At 38.0% G+C, this 25,759-nt stretch overlaps 1 protein-coding gene across 7 annotated transcripts in view; it reads left to right on the top strand.

Annotated features, from left to right (window-relative positions):
• The window catches only part of EPHA4 (EPH receptor A4), a 140,226-nt gene that overhangs the window by 3,224 nt on the left and 111,243 nt on the right, over positions 1-25,759 (top strand). For all 7 annotated transcript variants that reach the window (XR_005649068.1, XR_005649067.1, XR_005649066.1 and 4 more), the window contains exons 2-3: positions 20-87; positions 4,255-4,918. Coding sequence is in view for 4 of the 7 variants with exons in the window: in XM_039844891.1 (XP_039700825.1) it covers positions 20-87; positions 4,255-4,918 (732 nt within the window). In the remaining 3 variants the exon portion in view is untranslated. The remainder of the gene's footprint in view (positions 1-19; positions 88-4,254; positions 4,919-25,759) is intronic.

Raw genomic sequence — 25,759 nt, 5'->3', positions numbered from 1 at the left:
TTTTTTTTTTTTTTTTGAGTTACCTTATTGGATTCCAAATCCGTTCAGGGAGAACTTGGGTGGATAGCGAGCCCTCTGGAGGGAGGGGTAAGTTCCGAGTCTCTCTCTGCTCGAAAGGGTAAAATGGAGTGATTAGCAACTTTCTGAGAGTCCTAATGGCTTGATTCTTGTTGATTGTGGTGAGGGGGTCAGATTACCGCCATGGCCTATGAAGTGAATTACGCTTTGTTGCAGAAATCCTATCCTCCCCTTGGACAAGTCTGTCATGGAAGACGTAGAAACCAAAAGGGCTGAAAGCGTTTTCAAAGTCAGAAGACTGGTGGTAGAGGTGTAGCCTTAGATGCCTATTTTAAACTAAAATACTGACAAGAAATGCACTCTGGGGACCAAATTAGAATTTATGCCTATTACTGTGATGGCCATGAAGTCCTGACAGGGTTAACATTAGAGCAATATTTTGTTGCCAGATGAGGAAAATGAATCAATAAGGATACCGGGCAGAAAACACTTCTAACGGTACCCAGCATAGATATAGTTTGTGCACAAGCTCCTTACCTTGCTATCACAGTGACCTTAAATCAGCTGCTATTCTCTTGCACACTCACAGAGAGCTTTATGAACTTGTGCCAGGGGCACGATATATGCAGAAAACACCACAAGCTTGAGTATTGTTGGTGCTAGATGTGAAACATTTAAGTATTTGGACTGGGATCTTGGGGCATGGGAGTCTGGGTTATAAAGTATTAGAGAGTGCATCACTGTTCATTACTTCTCAAATTCGCCATCACTGTCTCCAGTGGAAGATTCAGAGAATAGAATTAGGTCAATGACCACATTCTCCTACTCTCCCGCCCCCGCTACCCTCCTTGTAACAGGTCAGAATGAATCAGCTTTGGAAAGAAATCAGTACAGTACATATCTCTGGCTTCTGCCAAATTGAAATAACTCTCAAAGCCTTTAAAAATGAAGCATATCATCCTACTTTTACATGCTTGATAGTCTATGACTGAGTCAAGTGATTAAAAACAATAAGGATGAAAGAAAGATTAGGAGTCTTTACCAGGCAAAAATTGTTGTTGCCAGCATTTGTATGGTGCTTAACCTGTCCTTTGAGTAAGCAATAAAAGATTAAAAAAATATGTAAAGATTCATAAAACTATTGTAGAAGACAGGTTTCAAAAATAAGACAAGGCAGGAAACAGTCATGAAAATGGAGACTTTTAAGCTGTCTTTTTCCAAAGCGGATCTTGTAATCCATTTGAAATAAAACGGAGATTTCCCTGCCTTCCTGGTTTTCTGCCTGAACTTGACTGCAGTTGGTTGGGTCTCTGCTGAAAAAATTCCAGTCTGCCCTCAAAACCATTTTTTTAAAGGAAGGGAGAATGATTGGCAGGCCTCTGGCAGTGTAGACAGGCTGTATTCACTGCTGATTGCAGGCAATTGCCCTCATCCTTTGAATGCGAAGAAAGGTACAGCTTTATCTTGTGAGAGTCAGACTCTTGTTAATCCTATACCCTGGAAAGGTCACTGATTCAGGAAGCCTTTCCCATGCTACACCAGGGCTATTGCTCTGTAGGTTGAATGTATTAAAACTGTCTGCAAAATTGAGGATGAAAGGTGTCAGTACTTGCATTAAAATTTTTAATGAGCCTTATTTTTCTTACTGGCTGCTCTCAAGTTTGAAGAGAGAATGCATCAGATAGGATTCTGGATCTGACTTGTTATATTCAATATACATGGACCTGTTTAAAAGCAAGGGGTGATACAGTTTTGAGTACAGTCTATGGTCCATCTAGTTTCTGAAAAGCTTTTATTGCAATTTAATATGCTGTGGACTTACCCCGCCCCCACCCAACCCCTTCTCCAAACTGCTGAAAAAGCACCTGGTCACGTTTTCTAGCCACAAAACTTCTCTCGGTTATCTCAAAATCTCTTAAAAAAAAAAAAAATACTATGCATACTGATTGTTGTATACAACCTAGAACTTTTTATGGACTGAGTGTAGTCAGTTTTATTCTATCCTTAAATATGCTGTGTGTAACATTTTAAGTATTATTATAAAGGGTTAGAAATAAAATTTTATTTGTGCATAAGAGAAATAATTGTTCCAAACTATATAGTAGCCATTGGGAAATTGTGTGCCAAATTATAAAGTTTAATTCATCTCCAGATTTTGCAATAGAAGAGGACTTTTTCAGGCTTAGAGTGACAGATGAATTCGACATCTACCAAGTAGAGATGGATTAGCTTTCCAAAGTTCTTTCTAGCTGAGGGGAAGAGCATATTTGAGTTTTTGGATTATTCTGAAATCTCTACTTATCGTTAGAACAGACTACATCTTTCTTGGCTGGAAATTTGGGATTAGAGATTTGTCCAATAATGACATTTATTTGTTGTTATTATTTTTTTTAAAAAGAGAAAGAAACCTTATTTGACAATACCACCAAGTAAAAAAATACATGTGTGAATATATATATATAGTCAAAGGCAATGCTGCTCTCTTGTTTTTCTATCAGAACAACTAAGTATAACATGAGAATAATGGAAAATGATGGTTCCTGATGGCAACATTGTAGCAAAAACCTAATTTCTTGGCAGTGTTCATTTAAAGGAGGATATTGAGTTTCTGACATTGTTTGTATAACACAAAACTAAGGGGAGATTTGTCATTGTTCTGGTGAATTGATCAGTGTGTTTAGACAATCAAGTTCAGCCTGGAAAATTCACATTAAACCTGAATTTCCCTGTACGAACTCTGTGGAGATATCCCTATGTGCTTTCATTTACATTGATAAATGTGTTTTTCCATATTCCTTTTGTTCCGAGATGAGAAGCATGCTGAGTAGTTTTTTTCAAGGTGGTGATCTATTTTGAGATTTACATGAATTTCCCCAAATAAGTAAATTATCGGTGATTTATTACTTAGTGGATAAAAAGAAATTTTAATCACCACAGGGTACTTATCCCTCCCAGTTCCAACTTTCATAATGGTAGCAGATGAAAGGGACACAGAAATTTATGCATTATGGCCCTTCACATAGTAACATTTACATCCATTAATAGTTTTCCAATGCACAGAAGGAAAACCTGTTAAAAGACACATTATGATTCTATGTACTTCATTTTATTGAATGGAGCTTTAAGTGGAACTACTATAGAATACAATTTTTTTTACTGTCTTTTTTTCTTCTAATTATATTCACATGTTAGAGACATAAGATGATTTATACCAAATCTATATAAATGCACTATTGTAGATATCAATGCCGCCTATCACCCTTGTAGTAGCCCCCAAACGATCTTGCTGCTTTTAGGATTGTTTTTAAAAGCTATGGCGAGAGTGAAATTGTTACTCTAGTCACAATGAATTCAGATGGTCTCACCCCTGGAATCTTTATATTAGGAAGTAGATTACAAAGAAAACTAGCACCCTTCTTTAATTTTCTTGAGCTTTCAATGGCAAATACTACTTACTGTTTTTTTCAGTATCCTCAGGATATTTAGAAGCAAAGCATGTATGTATTCTTGTTTAATTATGTGTCTATCTTTTCAAAGTAGGAACAATATACTAACACTTAATTGAATACACGCTTCTGAAAAGTGTTCTGGCATTATAAATGGCCATGCGTTTGAGAAATCAGACCAGAAAGTTTACTCTGTCTTCCCAGGATTACAAAAACTAGAATAGTGAGATTTTCTTTTCCCCTATAGAGTAGTGACAGTACCAAAAAAAAAAAAGAAAAAGAAAAAGAAAAAAAAAATCGACTGACATTTTTTTAGGTATTAGAGAGCAAAGTTCTGACAGGAGCACCACTAATTAACTGATAATTGTCTTCCTTTGGCAAGCTCTGCTCTTCCTGCTCTTAATTTGCAGGTCTCTGCTCTGTTGTTGAAACAATATGCATACTAGTTTTTCATTTATGAGTAAATTTGAACTGTTGCCACCTGAAACTGTAGCTGTTGTAATAGGTGAATTTGAGGTTATTAGACCACCACAAGAAACTGCTGAGAACCCATAAGCAATAAATCCACCATTGCCTCTGGATTTAAGGCAAAAGAATGAAACAATTAAAAAAACACTTCCCCAATAAAATACCATTTTATCTCCTCAAGATGCTTTCTTAGTGAGGATTGGTGCTCAGCAGTTTTCTTGTTGGAACAAAAATCACCATTTCTTATGGGAGTAAAGTAGGATTGACAGATAGCTGCATGATGAAATTTTGTAATTGATACATTTCCTTTGGCTCTCTGCAGTGGGAGGAAGTGAGTATCATGGATGAAAAAAATACACCCATCCGAACCTACCAAGTGTGCAACGTGATGGAACCCAGCCAGAATAACTGGCTCCGAACTGATTGGATCACGCGAGAAGGGGCTCAGAGGGTGTACATTGAGATCAAGTTCACCTTGAGGGACTGCAATAGTCTTCCGGGTGTCATGGGGACTTGCAAGGAGACGTTTAACCTGTACTACTATGAATCAGACAACGACAAAGAGCGTTTTATCCGAGAGAGCCAGTTTGCCAAGATCGACACCATTGCCGCCGACGAGAGCTTCACCCAGGTGGACATTGGCGACAGAATCATGAAGCTAAACACTGAGATCAGAGATGTGGGGCCATTGAGCAAGAAGGGGTTTTATCTGGCTTTTCAGGATGTGGGCGCCTGCATTGCCCTGGTATCGGTCCGCGTGTTCTACAAGAAGTGTCCGCTCACAGTTCGCAATCTGGCCCAGTTTCCAGACACCATCACAGGGGCCGATACGTCTTCACTGGTGGAAGTCCGAGGCTCCTGTGTCAACAACTCAGAAGAGAAGGATGTGCCAAAAATGTACTGTGGGGCAGATGGCGAGTGGCTGGTACCCATTGGCAACTGCCTATGCAATGCTGGGCATGAAGAGCGGAACGGAGAATGCCAAGGTAAGACGAGCCATATTGTACTTTTCGTTGGGGCTTAGTGCACGTAATTAAATCAGAGATGAGACTAAATGGAGTAAAGCCAGTAATTAGCAGCCCCTGTGGGATGTGGTGGGACAGAGGCGTCTAATGAGTAAGTGCTATAGCTCCAGGTGGCAAGGCTAAGATGGTTCAAACGCTGACAAAATAAATGACGCTGCTGTAATCAGCAGAAGGCCAAACACACTTGCTAACCGGCTCTTAGACCTGAACTGGCTTGATGCGCCCTCTGAAATGTGAATGAACGAGCTGAAGAACGGGCGTGATTGATCCATACTTAAAGAGAGTGGACTCCTTTTCGAACCCTGGTAAATGGTAAACGTCTCATCGCATGCATATGTACATGAACAATTTACATGTGAAATTAGGATTGCTTTGTTCCCACTCCTTTGAGCCTTATGAAGAAAGTCTAGTTTTCCCTGCTTGTGGAGCAGTGTAGACAAGGCTCAACAGAGTGTTTTAAGTGCATTGGTTCCACTGAGCACCCATTGATAAGGGGCCCTAAGTGAAATCCATCTTGAGGAAAGACTTCTTTATTTCCCCAAGGAGGTGATAAAGAGCTAGTAAGAGTCTTCTATTTGATCTGTCTGTGGGCAGAGGCAATATTAAATTGTGATCCGTTTTGGTTATTGAGGTTTTGAAGAAATCTAGGTGTTTTTATCATGTTGATTTGTATGTATCATTTTACTAAAGTGATTCCTTTTTCTCACCTAATGTTTGGTGTATGCAATTCCTTCTTCCTTTATGTCCCCTTTCTGTTGGAATACTGGGAAGTCTGAAAGTTTTTTTCTTATAGCAACTTTGTTTCTGAGTAAGAGATGAGAGAAATTTATCTGTATATGGATAACTCACATCATATGTGGAGTGAGGCTTAAAAAAATCAGTTATCTGAGGCTTTTTAAATTTTTGCTTGGCGTTTATTTTTAGTGGTTATCGATAGCCTGCTGCTGCCAATCTTATTATGGTCACTACTAAACTCTGGAACTCTGGTCCCATCTATGGAATAGATCAGATTAATCTTTTTCTCAGGGTAATTGTTGAGCTGTAGACGGAGTTGCCCATGGTTCATCTGATTTGGTGATTAAAGACCCCAAAATAGCTGACTGCCAAACAATTTGTCTGGCATTTCAACTATCTTAATGACAGGCTGGGATTAACTATGGGAAATCCACTTGACTAACTTGAAATCAACAGTTATAACCTAAAAAAAAAAATCGGCGTTTTTAGTAATTCGGTTTCATAAAGTTATGCGTTTCTCCTTTCATAGTTTATACTTTCCTCAAGTGTCTTTCCTGATTTGCTTTAGTTATTTCTAGGAGTAGCTAACAATGAATGTCTTTTTATTTAATTGTAAATAAAGCAGAATAAGGGCTGCCTGCCTTTTTCATTGTCATAAAATAATAAGGTAAATTTGTAAACTTAAAAATTTAAAAGTTAGAATTCAAAGGATGTTTTTACCATTTAGTTTCTGTTGGCTTAGCAACTACTAGATAAACTGTATCAAATTGAAACCCTGAAGTATGTTCTGGTATTACTATAATAAAGTATACTGTTATTGGCACCTGAATTAGAATAATCATAGAAGGGATAGTGAAATGAACAGGGCAGTGACAACATATCACACTTTAGAATAAATTATTCTGCCTGTTCATTTTTTGTAAGATAGGACTTGCACATCTCTACATGTCAAGGTTTATATATATATATGTATATATTAAACATCATTGTCTTCCATTTTCTGCTCAAATGTTCACATGTCTGGCATTACTACATCTCTCTATCCAATGTCATTGATTTTCAATTGTCACAGAGCCCGGTAACTCATACATTGCTACAGTGAGAAACTCCTGACAGTTTTACAACCTAAATTAGAAGGAAAAGAGAAAAAGATGGAGGGAGCAGTGAATGTAAAGGCAATTGAACATGTTAGTGGTTTGCTTTATGGAAATAATCTTGGGAACCTAGTCAATCATGTGGTTCATGGAAGGGGAGGAGCTCAATGTTTTAGGTCCAGTCCATTTCTAAGCAAACTGTTTCCGACACAAAGTCGGATGTTTAACAGATTGAGAAGGTCGGTTGAGCCACTTTTAAGAATCTTTGGCGATTCCTCACATGCTATGCAGTTGCTACTCACAGAACGATTAACTCTTTCAATAAGATACTTTTTGCACAAAACCTTGCACTTTGCTTGCTTGTTTGTTTTTAATACTACCAAGTAAGAGTCTCTCATGAATTTAGGAAGGAAGGAATAACTACAATGACAAAGGATTCTTAAATTCCAAACTTGAGTGAAACTTTAAAAGATGACTCAAGATTGTAGAAACTATAGGAGTAATAGAAATGGTTGTCTCCATCCTTGACATCATTAGCGGGTATCAGAGAAGCATCCAATTGAAACAGAAAGAACATCAAGACAAGGAAATGTGTCTCAACTTGGTCACTTAGCTGAATGTTTATTAAGCCCTCTGAGTCTTGGTTTGTTCATCTATAAAATGGGTTAATAATAATTGTATTTGGCTTACATACTTGCTATGAGGACACGGTGGTGTGCGATGAGTAGATTATACAGCACAAAACCAATGTTAATGCTAGTTTTTTGTTGTTTTTTTTTTAAAATCCTCTGCTCTTCCCAGGGATATGGCTGATGACTTTTCTTCTGATGACTTTTAAAAGTGTTGGGTTGAAGTAGTAAAAGGGAACTCATCTCTCAGCCCCGCTTGGAAGTCAAGGTTAAACATAGGAAACATTGCCTTGCCCTAAAAAAGAATAATGTTGTTTTCCCAGTTCATATTGCAAATTGTATTTGGAGAGCGTCATTTTTTTTTCCTCCCCTGTAGGAAAGAGAACTTTGAGTGAGAGAAAAGTAATTTGGGGGTGGGACAAAAAAAATGAGGGTGTAAAGAGAACTGAAGAAGAGATATAATGGAAGACTGTTAAGTCTTCAGCGCTTTGGCAGCAGGCTCCTCCTCAATTGTCTTTTCAATGGGTCTACTCTGGCAGGACAAATAGAAGAACAGGTGAAAGGTCACCTACTTCCTCATCCATCTTCCTTGGGGTCTGGGAGGTCAGAGTGAAGATTGATTAAGATCTTAAATGTTTGACAAAGGATCCCTGGGCAAAAATGGGCAGGGCGGGTGGGGGCCTGGGGTGTGCTGTTGTTTAAGCATAACCCTGGTCATATGCGGGAGTCCTCAAGGGGACTTGGGGACAGAACTACACTTCCTCTTGGAGTTCTTACTTCGAAGCAGTACATGCTAATGGAGAGAAAGGATGAAGAGCCGCGTCAAAAGGGCGGCAGGGTGGCAGCCGCTTTGCCCTCTGAAGCAGCCGCAAGTTCATTCTGTTTTTGAATAGCATTTTCTGAACCTGTTTGACTGAGTCTCAGCAAATCTCAGCGGGACAACAAAGAGTGTCAGCCACTCATCTGTCCTCCTCAGGAGGATGACTGGCCGGAGTTCGCAGTGGCAGTTTGCGCTAGCTTTGTGACTGGGTGCAGAGGATAAGAAACCAGCCTAGTTAGTCTAGTTACCAGTCCTCCTCAGATTGTCAGAGAAAGGAAACAAAGTCCATCCCAGACATCACACACACACACACACACGCACACACACATGCACACACACGCACTGAAGAAATGTCCTAGATGTTTGACAGGGTTGTTTCCATTACCTCGGAAATAATAAGTAGAAGGAAGAGAGGGAAAATTCTTTATGAACTTATTTTTTTGTTTAATTAAAAAGCTGAAAAATGAAAGGAAAGTCACAGATTTACTCTTCGTGAAATATTAATAAGCAATATTTTCAGAGAGACTATAGAAATATAAAACTAATAACAAGAAAACAGTCTTATAGAGTCACTCTTAAGGCCTAGTAAATAATCACGACTGTGACAAAAATGTAACCAGGCAGACACAGGCCTTGCTGAAATATACAATTTTGCTATAGATTCTTTGGGGTCATATATATATGTAGGACTTCTATTATATGTCATTACACATATGATGCCTTCATATCAGCAAAAGGTATCTTATTAAAAGCTCTTCTGAGAAAAAAATAAGACAGAACTACTTTGATGGCTGCAAAATAGAAATATTTCAAATCTGTGCTCTAAAAGGAGAAACAGCTGCTAAAAAAAAAAAAAAAAAAAGATTGCTTTGTTTTCTTAAGGACCTTAGGAGAAAGAAATGCTGGAAAGGAAGCATTTAAAATATAGTTCAGAGAGATGCTGTTTCATATCCTTTCCAGTTTTGAAATTTTCTTCTACCTTTGAATCATGTCTTTAAGATTCAATTGCTTGAAACACATACCTGCTTTTATCTCTGGCTTTGAAGCGTGGCTGTGATCATTGAAAGATGCAGTTCTTCATATATGAGAAGAACGGGGTTTAATTATTGTCCTTTTTCTGTTATACTTTATTTCTTCTTCTTGTGTAACTGGACTTCTTTTTGAGTGTGAATGATGCAATGGTCTCTATTTTGGGTTCACCAAAGCATCACATAGGAATTATCTCAGTTAGGGATTTTCAAATATAGTACTTAAGATTTGATGACTTATTCTAGTCTAAATGAGCTTCCTTGTACCTTTTTAAAAAATGAACTAAGATATAATTATTCTTTTAAGATACCAGTCTTTAGGAAAAGGATTGATTTAATGGTTTCTCAGTCGTTATTGTGCAAAGCAAAGGTGGTCATGATATAAATTTGAATTTCATATCATTAAAATTTACTACTTAAGTGATTTTTTTTTGCATTTAATTGATGAATTTAACATTATCAAAGAACTTCATGCTTAACTCTAATTTTTTTATGAGTTACCACTGTACAATTTGGCAGGTAACCCAAATATATCTTTATTACATGTATTAAAATATTAATAGAAATGGAATTATCCTCTTAGTTGTCATTTTGGTTTTATAATACTCACCTACGATCATGGACATCGTTCCATGTTAGAAACAATAACTTCTTCATTCAGTAGATATTTAGTTTCTTCGTTTTTCCTGGTAATATTTTTAAATAAACACTTTAATTCATAACTTTATTAAAAAAACTTAATGATTAACTTTGCTTTGTAATTTTTCTGGCTTTATCTTGGACAAGTGAATTTAGTAAAACTTCTTTATCATGAGAACGTAAACGGAGGAGTGGTGTCCAGACAAGTAACGGCAGAAACGATTATGGAACACAGTGGGGTCTCATTAAATGTTCATTAAATGAGTGAATAAATAAATACGGAAGTAATCGTGGTCCGTTTTATATTAAACTTTCATTTGGTGGAGTAATGTTTCATGGAGTCAACGCGATATATCAAAATCTTTGTATGTGACTAATGTATTCATGAGGTCCTTGTTTATAATTCCTACTTCGATTAGGCTTTAAGTATTTTCATCATTTTTATGAATCATCTCTGTGCTTGAAAGTTCAGCTCGTGAGTTTACACAGAGTTATTTTAGTACAAAATGGCTAAACCTTTGCCTTTGGAGTTTGAGACGAGTTTAGTTTCCAGTTGTGCTATTTAACCAGATGAGTCATCATGGATACTAACTTAACCCCCTAATCTCAAGTTCACATTTTGCAAATTGATGGCAACCGTATGTTGTTATGTAGGACACACACATATAAGCATGTATGCATAAAGGGTTTAGCACAGTGCCTAGAATCACTAGTAAGTGAAAATCATTATTGTTAACTTTATTGCTGTTAAATAGAAATATGGCGTCAGTATGGGCTGTTGACTGCTTTCAACAAGGAAAGCCGTTCAGTTAGTTGCAGAGTAGAGGTTTTTTGTTTTGAGGGGAGCGATGATGACAAATAAAGGGTAAGGGATGGTATGAAATAGCTGTTCTTGTCTGTATTGATCAAATCTTCGGTTCCCCAAGTTATTGCACTAACGCAGTGATTCTCAAAGTGTGTTCCAGCTGGGTTCCCTAAGACTCTTGCATGGAGTCTGCAAGTTAAAACTTTCTTAATAACACTAGGATGTTATCTGCCTTTTCTTCTCTTCCTCTCATACCTGGAGTTTTCCAGAGGCTGCCTGGTGTGTGATGTCTTATCAAATTGAGTACAAAAGCAAATATGAGCTGTCCTCTATTAAGCCAGGCATCGAAGAGATTTGCAAATAAATAAGTAGATACCACTCTTCTCACTAATTTCTTTTGTTGAGGGAAATATAGTTATTTTTTCATTAAAACGTTATTTGGGTTCATATATAATGTGTTTATTATTGGTATTTAAAAATAATTAATAAATAATTACTTAAAAACATTTTCAGTTTCAATTTGCAATGATACTTAGTGATATCTTCAACTCATATCGACAAAAACATTTTGTCCCCCTCGATATTTTAGGCGTGTAAAGGGGTTCTGAGACTCAAAAGTTTGAGAACCACTGTAGTGGTCCATCAGCCCATTAGTTTCTCCGGCAGGTACATAGAGTGTGCCACTGTCTTGCTGTTGGTACATTTAAAATTAAAATGAAATAAGAAAGCTCTGAAAACTGCTTCAGAATCTGGGAAGTTTAGGTTTTATTTATTCAACCTTTTAGATGTTTCTATAAAATTAGATAGCAATTTATAGCTCTTGGCTTTTTCAAAACTGTTTATCTGTGTCCAATAACATGGCTGAGTTCTCTCTTTAGTTTTATTGTGCCTGTGAGAAGGAATGATTAAAGAAGGCCTCAGCTGTCCTCAAGACCCGGAGAGACCATCTTTTTCACTTAGGGCATAAAGCCTTTCTCATTGTATCCCCTTACAGCTGGTACCTCTGAGCTGTTTTGGGGAGGAGAGCAGGTGAGGTCACTGGGTTCCGTGATCTGTAGGGTAATGAATAGTCCTTGACTAAATGGACATTCTATGAATATTCAGGGTGTTTTTTTGGCTTCCTGGGAAACCACCCTGTCATTAGCTTACAACTCCCTTTGGAGACACCAAGCTTTTTCTGGGTGACTGTGGGTCGTCAGCTGTCTGCCTGGGGTTGCTTTTCCAGGCAGCAGATTCTTCATTTGCATATTCTGTATTCGCCTTCTTGCAAAACAACACACCCATTCCCCCCTTTCACAAAGGCAATGAGGGCTTCCTTTGGAAACTCCAGCCAAAATATCCTTCTGTTTATGCAGAACCCAATGATTTAGAGGCCATGCAAATTAATTCGATTTTGATTTGAATGCTTCCAGAGATTGGGGATGGAGGAGGAGAGTGGACTATTTACCCAGGGCTCTTTCTGTGCAACAGGTCCCCCCACCCCACCCCCAGCCCCAATGCGGTCAGTTGTCACTCCCCGGCCCCTTTGCCCCATGAAAAACAACTCAAACTCCTGCTGCTCATTTTATTCTGACCTTTAGGAAGAAACCTAGCAGTTGGTGAATCCCTTGGTTTGTCTGTGTAGTGACAGCTTCAGCTGGAATCTTGCTGTTCTTTCTGAGGTGGGAGGAGGTAGCACTATTCGGATTATGCTAGGAATGTTTAGAAGTGTCCCAACAAAGGAGTTAAAAAAATGTAAAGTAAAAGATAAAATTCTTTGAGAAAGAATGATCAGATCTCAGGAAGTTCCAAAGATAGGCTTTAGGTCACTAGTGGGCTGGAATCCATTCATTCCTTCAACAAACAGATATTGAAAGTGGGTAATTTACAAACCACCATTGGTATTTTCATCTTTTTCTACATCTATGGACAAACACATCAGCTTTCATACCCAGAATCACAACTAAAGTCCCTTATTTTCACTTATGCCGCAGATAAATTTCTTTAAAAGGTATATTGACTATAATTCTGTTCCTTATTCCACTCACTTTGGGAATTACTGTCTTTCCATCCCACCCAATGTCTCCAAATTTCCTTTAACCGTTGCTTTATTCCCCTAGAATGGAATCGCAAGTACACTGCATAATTTGCCCAACAGACTTCACTCTCTGCTTGAAATCAGCACTACCCTCAGAAGGCCGTGATCATATGTATTCTGTAAACTAGAAGAAGAGGACAATGCATGAAATGTTTTTGAAGTTCAATTAGTCTTGAGTTCAAACTAATTTCACAGGGCAGAAAGTGGGCATAGCCAGACCTCACGGTGTAATTAAGTGGAGGTCAGCAAAGACAACATCTAAATGTGGAAGAGCTTTGCCTTAGCCCCACATGGTCTGACAGAGTTTGATGGTGCTGTTCAAAGTCCATTTGGGATGGATTATTAGGATTAAAGAACAGCAGAAGGCTCTGTACTCCGTGCGTTCTCTGGTGTCATTAGTGGATGAGAAAATTCAGCTGCTTATCTGGCTCTTGTTTCTAACGATGGATTTAAACAGACCCACACTTCTCAAAGGTGATCTTAGTAACCTCTTCTTAATAAGTTACAGATCTCAAATTGCCCCAAATCCTTAAAGGGCCATTTGAAGGAAGTTGATTGATAATTATCATCTCCCCTACGTGTATGGATATTTTCTGCAGCGGTACAAAGCTATGGTACAGTTTCTTAATTACCCAGATAATCCTGTTTGCTTGTATTTTTAAACTATGAAGTACTGGGTAATTATTCAATTCTTAATAGAAGGCAAATGGCAATGTAAACAATAATTAGGATGGGAGACAGACTAATGCGCTTCAAAGCAAATTGGGTTTTTTTCATACTGTTAAACATGAAGTCCCATAAAGCTAACAGTTTAGAAGAAAGGCAAAAAAGGTTCCATTTTATTCATATTTTGTGGTGTTATCTCTTGATGGCTCATTTCTGCGAATAGCAGTTTGCCCCAATGAAGCTGGCTGAGCCCAAGCCAAACGTTTCCCTAACAATCCCTTCCCCGCTGTTTGACATTTGGCTGTGTTCTCCCAGGGCTCCAGATTGGTCCTTTGTCTGCTTCAGATCCCAGGGGTCAGAGGTTAACAGAATACTGATGTCCTCCCATAATACCATGGCAGGTAAATATGGGCCAACCTCCTGATCAGTTAAGACGCAGCTCAGGCAAGAATGCTTTTCTCAGGGGCCTTTGTCCTTAAGAACTTCCCTGATTTAAGATGCCAGCTTTCCCAACTATTGCTTTTTTCTACAGCGCTTCCTTTATTATGAGAGCTGCCTTCTCTTTCATATGGCTTGTTTGTTCACAACTGACAATATATATCCCCAGAAATACAGGACCTGAAAATTACGAGCAAATCATCTCTTTCGATTAATTCATTTTACAAACTTAAGATGGTCATCATACTTTGCAATCTTTGCACAGTTAATTATGTCTTGCAGTCTTATCTGTACTGTAGGTTTTATTGATGAAATAATAAACTGATGACAAAGGTACTAGACAAAAATACTTTAGTAATGGTGCTATTACCCGCTTCCTTTTTTTCTGTCTGGCCTTCATAGTGTATTGCCAGTTAGAGGTGTAATTAAATGAACGATCAATTTTATTTTCCGTTTTTATTATTTATGAAGATGTCAAGCATTCATCAATATCAATTTTATTAATATTTTACATCAGTTTAATTATATCGACCTTAATTTTTCTCCCAAGATTAATGTAACTCAATAAGCTATTTTCTAATTGGTTGTGATACACACACAGGCCTTAAAAGTTTAAACTGTCTTTCAAACTTTCAGACTTCTTGTTACCATCAAGTAATTTTAGGCCACTTTTCAATATATGAGCTCTCCCATTTCTATTTGGCCAACCTCCTTCACATTGCGCTGTGAACTTGATACTTAGATTCATTTGTTTTCAGTTTTAAGTGTTTGAAAAAGACATCCCCACTTTGAAAAACTGTTTCCTTTTCAAGTGTCCAGCTTGGCAATGACTGAAGCAACTCCTCCCGACTCCCCACCCCCTCCAGGCAAATTACCATGTTAAAAGAAGGGATCAATACCTTCCTGGCTCCTCCACCCTCCTTACTCTCTTCCAAGAGGGGAGAGTTTTGAAGAACCCTGGGAGACCCTTGACAGATGTGCCAGGAGGCTTCAAGAGGGTTGTCAATTTGGGAGTGCGGAACACTGACAGTTTGATCCAGTGCCCAGACTGCTTCTCCACTGGCCATTTGAAAATGGATGCAAGAAGAATTGACAGCTTCAGGAAAGCTCTAGCAGTTCATATAATTATGGAGAGGATTAGAAGAAAAGTGTTGGGAGAAATAAGAGATCAATACAGGGGCACCAGTTGGCTGAACTTACCTATAGCTGTTAGAGCATTTCATTCTGTAATATTTAGCCTGTGCAGAGAAGAATATTTTATAATTTTGTTTTTTTAAGAGTTGTGCAAGCCTTTGCATAAGAAAAAAAAAAAAAAAGCAGCCACTGATTATTGAGAGCAGACTTGTAAGTAATTAACAGTGTAATGCTCCTAGTACTTAAGATGCAAAGGTGCTAATTAACTAATGGGAAAAATTGAGATTTCATTACTCTGTCTCTAACTGAGGTGCCAGCAAAGAAGTGCAGCTGAAAGTAATATTTGAACATCCAGGTTTCTATCTGTAGCATTTTCTTTGGGGTCCTGGAGTTTAACATTAGAATTAATGCAGGGGTACATTAAAACAACATAAAAATGTGTTTTTTTAAGAAAGGAATTCATGTTTATTTATAAGTGAGAACGTTATCTTTGCATGGATGAAAGAAAAACATTAAAAAGAAAAAGTTTGAAACATACAACCCGAGGGTCTCAAATGATTTTACTTTTAGGAAGTTATCCTCCACAGGGCAAAAACGGCTACTGTAAACTAAACCATAGCGAAAATAAACCCGAGTACATAATTTATTCTAAACTTAATGAAGGATTCTGGGATCCCCATTTACAAAATGTTGTAGCTATAACTATTTATTCTCATAATTTTAAATGGGTAGTTGATATGGCCAGAATCCTGCACTGTGATTTTAGCAATTGCACCGAAATTTTTTTCAAAATTCATTGTTAAATCTTCCAGAGAAACAAAGTCATTTATTGAAGAAAAGTAATGTCTGACCTTATAAAAATCACAACTATTATTGCAACTTTAAAAAATAGATATAGTAAAAAGAACTTTCCCAAAAGTAGATTGTTGACTTCTACTACAGATAATTGAAAAACACAAACCTATTGAGCTTTTCCAATATTTTCCATTATATCTTCTAGCTGGTTATCACCGATCTACAGGAAAGCTATTGATTTTTCTGTGTTTATCTTACATCCAATCTCTTTATTGAACTGTCTCATGAATACTAATAGGTTTTCAGTTAACTCTCCAGGGCTCTCTAGAGAACTAATACTTTTGACTACAAGCACTTATTTTTTTCTCCTTTCCAAGAATTCGACCTCTTATTTCTGATTTTTTATCTTACAACAGTGGTCAGAATTTTCAGACTGGTAATAAATAATAGTGTAGATTGTAAGCATCTTTATTCTATGCCCGATTTTAATGGGCATAATTTAAGTATGCTATGAGGTATGTTTTCTTAATATCATATAAACAAGTTTTAAGCATTTCTCAGATAGAACAAATTTCAAATTTTGTCAAATTACTTCAGGTATTTTATTTGTGTGACTTATTTCTTGCTGTCTTTATGAGATTGAAGGTATTTGTAGATTTTTCTGATAATACACCATAAACTTTATTTGTATCTGTGGGGAAAAAAAAAAACCTATAAGATGGCAGTGGATTTGATATATAGAAGCTCAAATTCTATTTGTTAATTGAAAATAGTGATTAAAAGCTTTAGAATAGGGATTGAATTTTAATCCCAATTTTGTCACTTACAATGTGTTTGGGCTGGTTACTTAAGTTTAATACTTTGGTTTTCTACTCTATAACATGGGAATAATGATAATGAGTATATTTAGGATTAAATAGGAATGTATGTAAGTCTCAGCTAAGAAGTGACATTTATTTAGTGTTCAGTAAAAAGGACAGTTTTTATTATTTTATTTTGAATCCTTCATAAATATCCAAGTGATATTAGCCTATATGTTCTCTCTTTTTCGAACTCCACTCCTCTCTCTCTCTCTCTCTCTCTCTCTCTCTTTAGTTTTACCAAGTTTGAGTATTATGGTCAATTTGTAAATTTTTTTACTAATATTCTAGAAAGTTAATGTGCATGAGAACTAGCTTTTATCTGCGAGCTTAAAAGATTTCACCATTAAATCTGGTTCTGGACTGTGCACTTATGATTTGGGCACTTTGCTGTTATGTTTGCTAGATTTAATAAAAAGAGCAACAACCACGGGAAGGAAACTGGCTCTGCGACCTTGTTCAGTTGCTTTCCAAGTCACATAAATGGCTTTTCCAATCCAGCATCGTAGACATGTTCTTTGACTTTGGTTTGGGCTGTTCCCAGCCTCTCTAACTTTAGGGCAAAAAGCAAAGATCTCATCTACAATTATGATATTGAGATTTCTCGTTATCTTGTGTAGATTTTAAGCATATAAGTTAAAGGTAATGGAATCGTTAAACCTGGAGCTAGTGTGTGGACATAACTGAGCTATTCATTAATCATGAACCTGGCTGCTAATGAGAATCCAGTTGAGAAAATATTTACTATCCCATTTGGGAAAGCTGCATTTTGCCGCAGAGAGAATATGGTCTCAGCCCTTTGGAACTGTGGTACTTTGCTCTCTTTTTTTTTTTATTGAGAGAGAAAGAGAGAACATGAAATGACAGATCCACTGTTGTAGAAACATCTGGTGCTCTTTAGAGCTGCAACTTTGACATAATAATTTGTAAAAACAATTTTTTTATTGGTTGTGAGGATTGGCAAGTTGTATTTTTTATTTTACACAACAGGCAGAACAAAGACCAGAAGACAGATATTGCCTCAATATAAGGAAGGGCTGTGTAATATTTTGAACTGGACATGCGTAGAGCGTGATGCTTTCTGAGATGATGAGCTCTACGTACGTCATTAGACCCGGTGTCGCCCTGGCTGATGACCCCAGGGCATCTAACAGTATCCCTGAAGTAAGCGATCAGAGGCCCTGTGTTTCTCAAAAGGGGCAGCCTTGTCATTTCGGGCAGTATGATTCTTCTTTGAGTAATATTTACCAAATGTTTTGGGTCTGTCCTGTGCACAGCGAGCATGAGCATTACGAAGTCCTTGTGCACCAAGTGCCTGCGGCATCTTCCAGTCACTGTGACAGACTGAAACCTCCCCTCACTTTTCCAAATGTCTCAGAAATGGATAGTATTCTCAATGGTAAACTTCTAGATTAGACAAACTATAAGATTACTTGCAAACTATAAGATTACTTATATCTATTACTCTACATAATTACTCTTTTAGATATTTTAGATTCCCTGTAGGGTTAGGTAAGCTAAGTCTAGGGTCTTAGAACACAGAAAAGATGGAGAAGATTTTCAAACAATCCCATATAGCAATTGCTTTATTTTCTTTAAATCTAAGTGTACATCATAACATCTCAAAATCGATAAATGTTTCCCCAGCAGGCACCAATTAAAGGCGATGGAGAATGTCTTTTGGAAAAAATTATTAATGTTTTCTAAAAATATCTGTAATGATGACCATCAACTAACTGCTCCACTGGCTTCGATTTCTTTACTTCCAAAACAGCCTTATAAGGCAGGTCTGTTATTATCTCCATTTTACAGTTGGGAAAGCTGAGGCATGGGAAGGTGCCTTAGGCCATATAGACTAGCAACATGACTTGAAACCAGATAGACTGGCTCCAGACTTCTTAGCTGTCAACTCTATACCATACTTTCCTTGGGGATGAACTGTTAGAAGGAAAGAAACCTCTCTCCAAGTTAACTAACGATATGAGTTATAGAATTATGTAAACAGTGACCTGACTGTACTTCAAAATTTGTCAAACATTCATCTGTCAAGAGGTGGGCTTTGCATTATTTTGAATGGCCTTGCCAAGACAAACTTTGACTTTCTGATTATTAAGGCCGAAGACTTGTCATAGAATGTGTGACTGAGCAAATTATTCTTATTTTGATTATATCACAGCAGACAGGGAAGTTACAAGTATAGACCCAAGTTTACAAAAGACAGTGTCAGCTCATCCTAACAGGACAGCTTAACCAAATGAGAACTTTCTGATTTCTCAAATGCTGCGCAATAAATAAATCCAAGGAGATTTAAAAGGAAAATCAATCGAACAAGGGTTAACTTTTAATGATCTATATGTTGTGTACGTGCTTTTACGCTGATTCAGTCAGAGTATTTATTTGCAAATGTGTGCAGAAAAAAAAGAAATGGCAATGAAACATTTGGAAGGCAGTTCCTTTATGTATTAAGGGTGAAAGCAAAAAAAGATGGAGTAAACCATTGCAAATGGTGCGATGTGCTCATTCCTTCGGAACTCACACAGCCATCCTACCCTTTCTCCTTGGTGTCGCTTCCCTGTGGCTATAGTGGAAATGGCTCACCTTTCAGCACCTAAAACCAGTTATTTCCTGAATTGGTAAATCATATTAATCACAAAAATTCTCTCTCTCTCTCTCTCTCTTTTTTTTAAGTCTGAGCCATTTAGAATCAGGTTTTCTGTTGGTTGCAACACAACCCCAATTAACAAAGGAGGTCACTGCTTTACCATGGCAATTACTTGAGCATGCAAACTCGTTTTCCATACACAAATGTTGCACATAGGAAACATAACGTGTTTGCCCACGCTGAGACGTTCCCCTTCCAGAAGATTGCTTTGTAGGGCTATAAACGGTGGAAACGTCATGGAGACTATTTATCCTCCCTTCTCAGCCTGAAGGCTAGATGGGCTAATTTGGGTTCTGGTGCTGACCAAGGCAGAGAGAGACCCTCTTTTCCATACTGGGCTTCCTGAAGTGGGACGTCTCTCTTTTTAGAAGTGGAGAATATTCCAGGTGGGAGGATCTTCGAAATCCTTTATTTAGTTCATGCTTTTCATTTTACAGATGAGGAAACTGAGGTTCAAATGAATTAAGTACATAATAAATTAATAAGGACTGGCATCTGAAAGTCTAGAGTTTTAGTCTTGCTTTCTAGTTGTGCTAAAGAGAGGATAATCCTAGGGAAAAAATGTGAGGGCCAAAGCAGAATGGTATCTGTATATCTTTGAGGCTGGCCTTGGGAGAATCAGATGCTGTATTCCCAAGCTTACTCCTCAACCTAAGTCTTCTGAAATGAGATCAAATTTGGTTTTCGATTGCAATCCTTAAGGTTTCAGTAAACTTTTCCCCCTAATGGGCTTGAAATCTCCAAATATACTGCCTCTTTCTGAGGTCTTCATGTCTTTCTACGCACTTTTCCCTCTCCAAACAGTTTGCAGCCTAAGGAAGTGGACAGTCCTGTAAAAATGTTTATAACATGTGATAAGTAAGCTCGGGTGAGGACCTGAAGGAGGGAGATGCTGAGTCCTATTGAGGAGGAGACGTGAAGGAAGGATTTTGGAAATTTAAGAGTATCGAAGAACAACTGATTTCAACAGTAAATAATTCTTAAGCATCTGCTATGCCCAGTCAGTGCATAATGCATATGACATAAACTTGAGAGTGGACACAGTGGCCTGTGGGATATAGAGCATACGTGAAAGGGAAAGTTTTGAATAACATTCTAAGATTTAGGCTCGGTCCATCAGTACATGGTGATTCCATTCTTATATTAAGGAATTCCGAGAGGATAAGGTAATTTTTAAGGTTTGGCATGGCAGGATGAAGAATTAGTTTATCCTTGCTAAGTGTAGAATATGTGAATGGATGAGGATATAATCTAGGAAAAGTAGATGATCATAACTCTATTTGCTTTCTAATTCTGAATTTGACTTTATAGAAAAACAAGTTTTGAGAGGCTTTCGTATGATACTGTTTGGGAAATATCTCGGTCTGCCACAGCTGCCATAACAACATGCGGAGTCTGGGTGGCTTAAACACAGATTTATTTTTTCACAGTCCTGGAAGCCGGAAGTCCAGGATTAGGATGCCATCAGGGTTGGTTTCGGTGAAGGTTCTTTTCTTGAGTGTAGATAGTTGCCTTCTCTCTGTGTCCTCAGGACTTTTTCTCAGCTCGTGTATAATAAGAGGTGTCCTATGCCCCTTCCTCTTCTTATAAGCACACCGGTCCTATGGGATTAAGACTCCACCCTTATAACCTCATTTAACCTTAATCACCTCCTTAAAGGTGTCCACAAATACAGTCGTGGCTTTCAACATAGAAATTTACAGGGGGACACAGCTCATTCCATCACAGAAGATGAAAATGTCTTTCTCTTTGTTTGATAAGGCATTGTGAACATGTGGCACAATGTTAAGACTTAGCCTCTGTATCAACTTTCTGTCTTCATGTCTTAGAATGTATTTTGTTTATCTGTCTATGCCTGTGTGAGTTTCTCATGAAGACAGCGTGGCTTGGTGGCCTAGAGCCTGGGCTCTGTTGACCAGGGTTTTTATAGGGATGTGCATCTTATAAAGTAATTACTTAATCCTTTGTATTCTTCATCTGTGAAATGGAGATACTATTACTTTTACTTTTGCAGTATAATTCACAGGATTTATATACACGTTAGATTTATTTACATATTTATTATGTATTTGGTTAAAGAAGATAGTTTAATATTTTTTTTTTTATTTCATCTGATCAATACTTCACTTGACTATAGATAGTCAGAGTTCGCATTAATTGTACTCTGGTTTTATTGTGTGAATAGCTGTTAAGGATAGCATGGGAGACCCTACTTACTGAGCTACCTAAATATGGTTTTCAGCCATGTTCAAGAAAAACGATGAATCACAAAGTTATCAGGTTAAGAAAAAACAAAAACAAGTATTTCACGTCGCTTGTAGAAAAATGTGATAATAGAAAGCAAGTAAAAAGACAAGCAAAATCATCTATGTCATTACACAGTGAAGCCAGGCTTATCATGGTTTCTATACTTTCAAACTTTTTTTGATGTATGTACACACACATGCACAAGATAATTGATCATGCGGCATGATCATAAAATCTTTCCAGATCAAGGAACATAACTTCATGACATCAGTTTTGGTGGCACAGAGTTTTCCGTTGCTTGCATGTGCCAGTTTCTTCAGCTGTCCTTCATTGTCAGAAGTTTAGGTTGCTTTTGGTGCTTTTAATATTATCCTGAATAGTCTCATAGCATAATCTTCAAATGTAGCCTTCATTATTTTCAAATAATTGTTAGGTTGAAAGATACACAATTTTAAAGGCTTTGATACTCAGTTTTGAGAGACATGCTTACCTAAACTAGCAACAAAGAGGAATAGCACACCTCTAGTGACATTATATGTTAATTTCCTTGCGGTACTCATTAATGACATGAACTCTAACATGGATTGGTTTTGCTCATTAGCACTTGCCTGTGAAAAAACTTCTTTTAAGGATTTTGCCAACAAAGCCCTTTTTTTTTTTCATTCTAAAAATCAATTAATTTTGTTTTAACAAATGTAGGATTCTTTGGCTACCTGTGACAGCTGTGGGCAGCTAGCCTGTAATATAAAGGATACCCTTTTATCTAGAGGATTATATAGTTCGGCTGCCTGATGTAAATTATTGCCTCTAAATCTACTGTAAGGCTTCCCTCCCCATATCTAAGGAGCATCATTGCTTTAAAAACTGGAGAAACACTGCTTTTCAAAAAGATGTTGTTAAAGGCTGATTGTTTTTATAGAATCACTTAGACACTGGTGTCTTACAATTCTACAGATTACCTTCCAGTCGGTCACCAGCTAGAAGGGAAAATGACTTCATGGACTATGCATAAACTTTAAAATACCTACACAGGCAGAAACCAGGAGACGGAATCCCTGTAGGGTTGGCTGATTCTTTCTTTATAAGTTAAATAAATTGATCGCTGTGGAATCAATTGTTTCTTTGACCATCAAATTCATCTCATTGTATTCCAGAGCTCTGGCACCTTTAAACGAGGTGCCTGTGACGGGCTTCCTTGCTCTCACCTCCCAGGACCACTTATTCACTGTGGAAAATGAATTACCCAGTTCACTCTGCACCTCCCCGCTTTTAAAACAAATTAAACATCTTGCAAATTATTTTCCCAAGTGGATGGACAGAACATGGACAAATGTTTTGTCCTTTCTTTTCCACCTTCCCCTGCTCCTTTCGCCTCCCTCTTTCTCAGCACCCCAGCTCTAATTTAGGAGACCTTGTTATTTGGAAATAGGATAGAGTCTCCAAGGACAGCGAAACTAGGGATGCACTTGCTGGAACCTGACACATTCATTCTGCTTTCTCCGACTCATCTCTTAGCAGGATGAAAAATAAAACCATATTATTGTTTTGATTTTTTTTCCTACGAAACGAATTAACCCATGTTATGCATGAAACAAATTCTGTTCATTGCAGAGCATTGGGAAAATGCAGAGAAAGGAACACAATCACACACAGAGCAAACCTGAACTCATATTTGGGGACATCGCAGTACTTATGCTCTGTCTTCTTTCTCCACATGCCCAAGTGCAGAATGGCTTTCCTCTGCTTTGCGTGGAGGCGCTGGCCTTTTTCTTGCCCCAGCCAGTGCAGACCAAGGAAGTGCTTCGTTGGCCTCAGAATCCGCTCCTTGCTAGGTAGGGTATTGGTTTTGCTGTGATAGGCTGCATTCCTGTCCTGCTTGAGGTGAACACTGGCATCTACAAGCCTATGGCGTTACAGCTTTCCACACACCTTGTTAGTGCAGAAACTACAACTACTTCTGTCTCTCTTTCCAGCTCAGCATTCCAGTTCCCACTGGGACCAGCACTTTTGGCTGTAACCCTGAAATCCTCTGTGAACGAATTTGCCCTTCCCTTCCCCTAGGCCGCTGCGCCTTCTTTCTCAACCCCACAAAACCTTGCTCTGAATCAGCAGGAACGTGAATGTGGGTTGCTCACTTGACTTCTAGTGGGGAACTTTCTTAGGACCCCCTAGCTGCTTCTGTTTTCTGTCCTCTAGCCAGAAGCCCTCAGAGTTGAGTGTTGTCCCAAGTCAAGACTTAGTTCTCTAGAATATTTTGGACACTAATTTGTCTATACGTCAGTTTCTTTAGTTCGAGTCCCCAGATTCCTAGCTCCTTCCGTTGCCTATGCCGGTGAAGTTTCTGCATGCCTGGCTAGCCAACCCGTCCAAGATAAGCAGTGAGCTCTATGCCATGGGAAATGTTTACGCAGAAACTAGAGGGAATCTTTAGTAAGAGAAGCTTCAGCAACATCCCTCCCTGGAAAGAGGAACCGGAATGACTGCTCTGGCCTCTTATGATTTTAAGATTATAATAATTCAGCAGTAATCGCCCCTCCCACTCACAGATTCAATAAAAATTCTCTCACTTGCTCTTTCCCCAGTCCTGTACTGAACACTGTTTGTTACGGAAGGCTTTGTAGCGTGCCCATCAAAGGTAAAAATCAAATTTTGAACAGGCCATATCGATTAAAAGGAGAAAAAATAATAGGTTAATCAAAAATGGCTTGTTTGGTCATTTAAATTGCATTAGCCAAATTATTAAAATTACACGTTGGTCCTCTTTTGCCTGTCTGACATTAAGACAACTGAAGCAGATAGCTTGATTCACTGGCTAGGGTGCATCACAAGTTGGATGCGTATTTTTTTTTTTTCCTTTTTTGCACATGGAAACTTGAGTAATCACAAGAGCAGCAGCTGGATATTTTGCTTTGAATGGAGAAATTTATTGAACTAATTAAGAAAATTGTCTTGTAAAAATGGAGTGCTAATAAATGAAGTAGTATTTGGGCATAATGACAAATCTGCTCTGTTCTCTCTGCCCCCCTCCTCCAAACCTGTTTAGCCTTTTTTATATGGATTGTATTATATAATTATAATAGGCTGTATATGTATAAATAGGCTGGGATTATAAATCTTTGTAAACCTGAGTGTGGCTCCTGACGTCCTAGGAAAGTCCACCCCCCCGGCTTTTACAGATGCCCCTACCGGGAGAGGGGGTCCAAGCTCTTTCTTTCTTCACTGTTTCTTCACCGCTCGGAGCATCCAGCTGCTGGGCGTTTGTCCACACGGTGTCACCTGTCCCGCCTTCTCGCCCATCAGAATTGTACTCGTTTTACTAGGCCCTGCTCATGCAGCATTTTTTCTTTCTTTGAATTTTCCCAAGCATTTCGATTGTACTCCCTAATGTCACTTGTACTTTCTGTTGACATAGTCTTACTTTTGGGGCACAGGATATATACTTCTTGAGGAAACTCACTACAAATTATTAGCTGTAAATCAGGCAAGTCAATTAGTCTCTCTGTGCTTAGTTTATTAGTGTGTAAAATGTAGATAGTAATAATACCTGCTCCATCAGATGGTTGTGTGGATTAAACATGTAAATATGTGTGAGTGAACCATACGTGGAACATAGTAATCACTCAATAAATATTATCTCTTATTACTACTATTGTTACTATTCTTACTATTGGGTTGTTGTGGTCCTGTGTCAGGGCCTTGAACCTGGAGAGTGGAGTTTAAGCTGCATTTTAGATACCACTTTCCCTTTCAGTTGAAAAGTTTTGTTCAGCGAACAACCTATATGACTCTATATGGCAGTTGAGTACCAGAATCTGTGTTCTCCCAGGGCTAAGTCTATATTCCATTTATCTCTGCATCCTCTATAGTGCCTGAAACCAATATGGTGCAGAGTTTTATTCTGTCCTCGTACTCCCTATATGATCATTGAAATGAATGAATAAACAAATGGGAAAAGAAAAATGTCACTATGGTTTTGTTCATCTGTAAGTAGCCTATTGATTTTTGAAGCACACTCATAGAATGTATCATGTATTTTCAGTAAGAAACCAGTATTTGTCACCATCTTTTACAATGCTGGATATGTCATAAATTTAAAGAGTGTAATTGAGGCTGAATTTTCTGTGGGTTTATTTACTAGATTAAAGAGTGACTTCAACTTTCAGCACTTATTTT

Source organism: Pteropus medius, unplaced genomic scaffold (genome assembly GCF_902729225.1).
Source record: "Pteropus medius unplaced genomic scaffold, Ma_sr-lr_union100, whole genome shotgun sequence".
NCBI classification, from domain to species: Eukaryota; Metazoa; Chordata; class Mammalia; order Chiroptera; family Pteropodidae; genus Pteropus; species Pteropus medius.
Note: the sequence above shows the minus strand (reverse complement) of the source record. Positions and strands in the feature narration are given on the sequence as shown.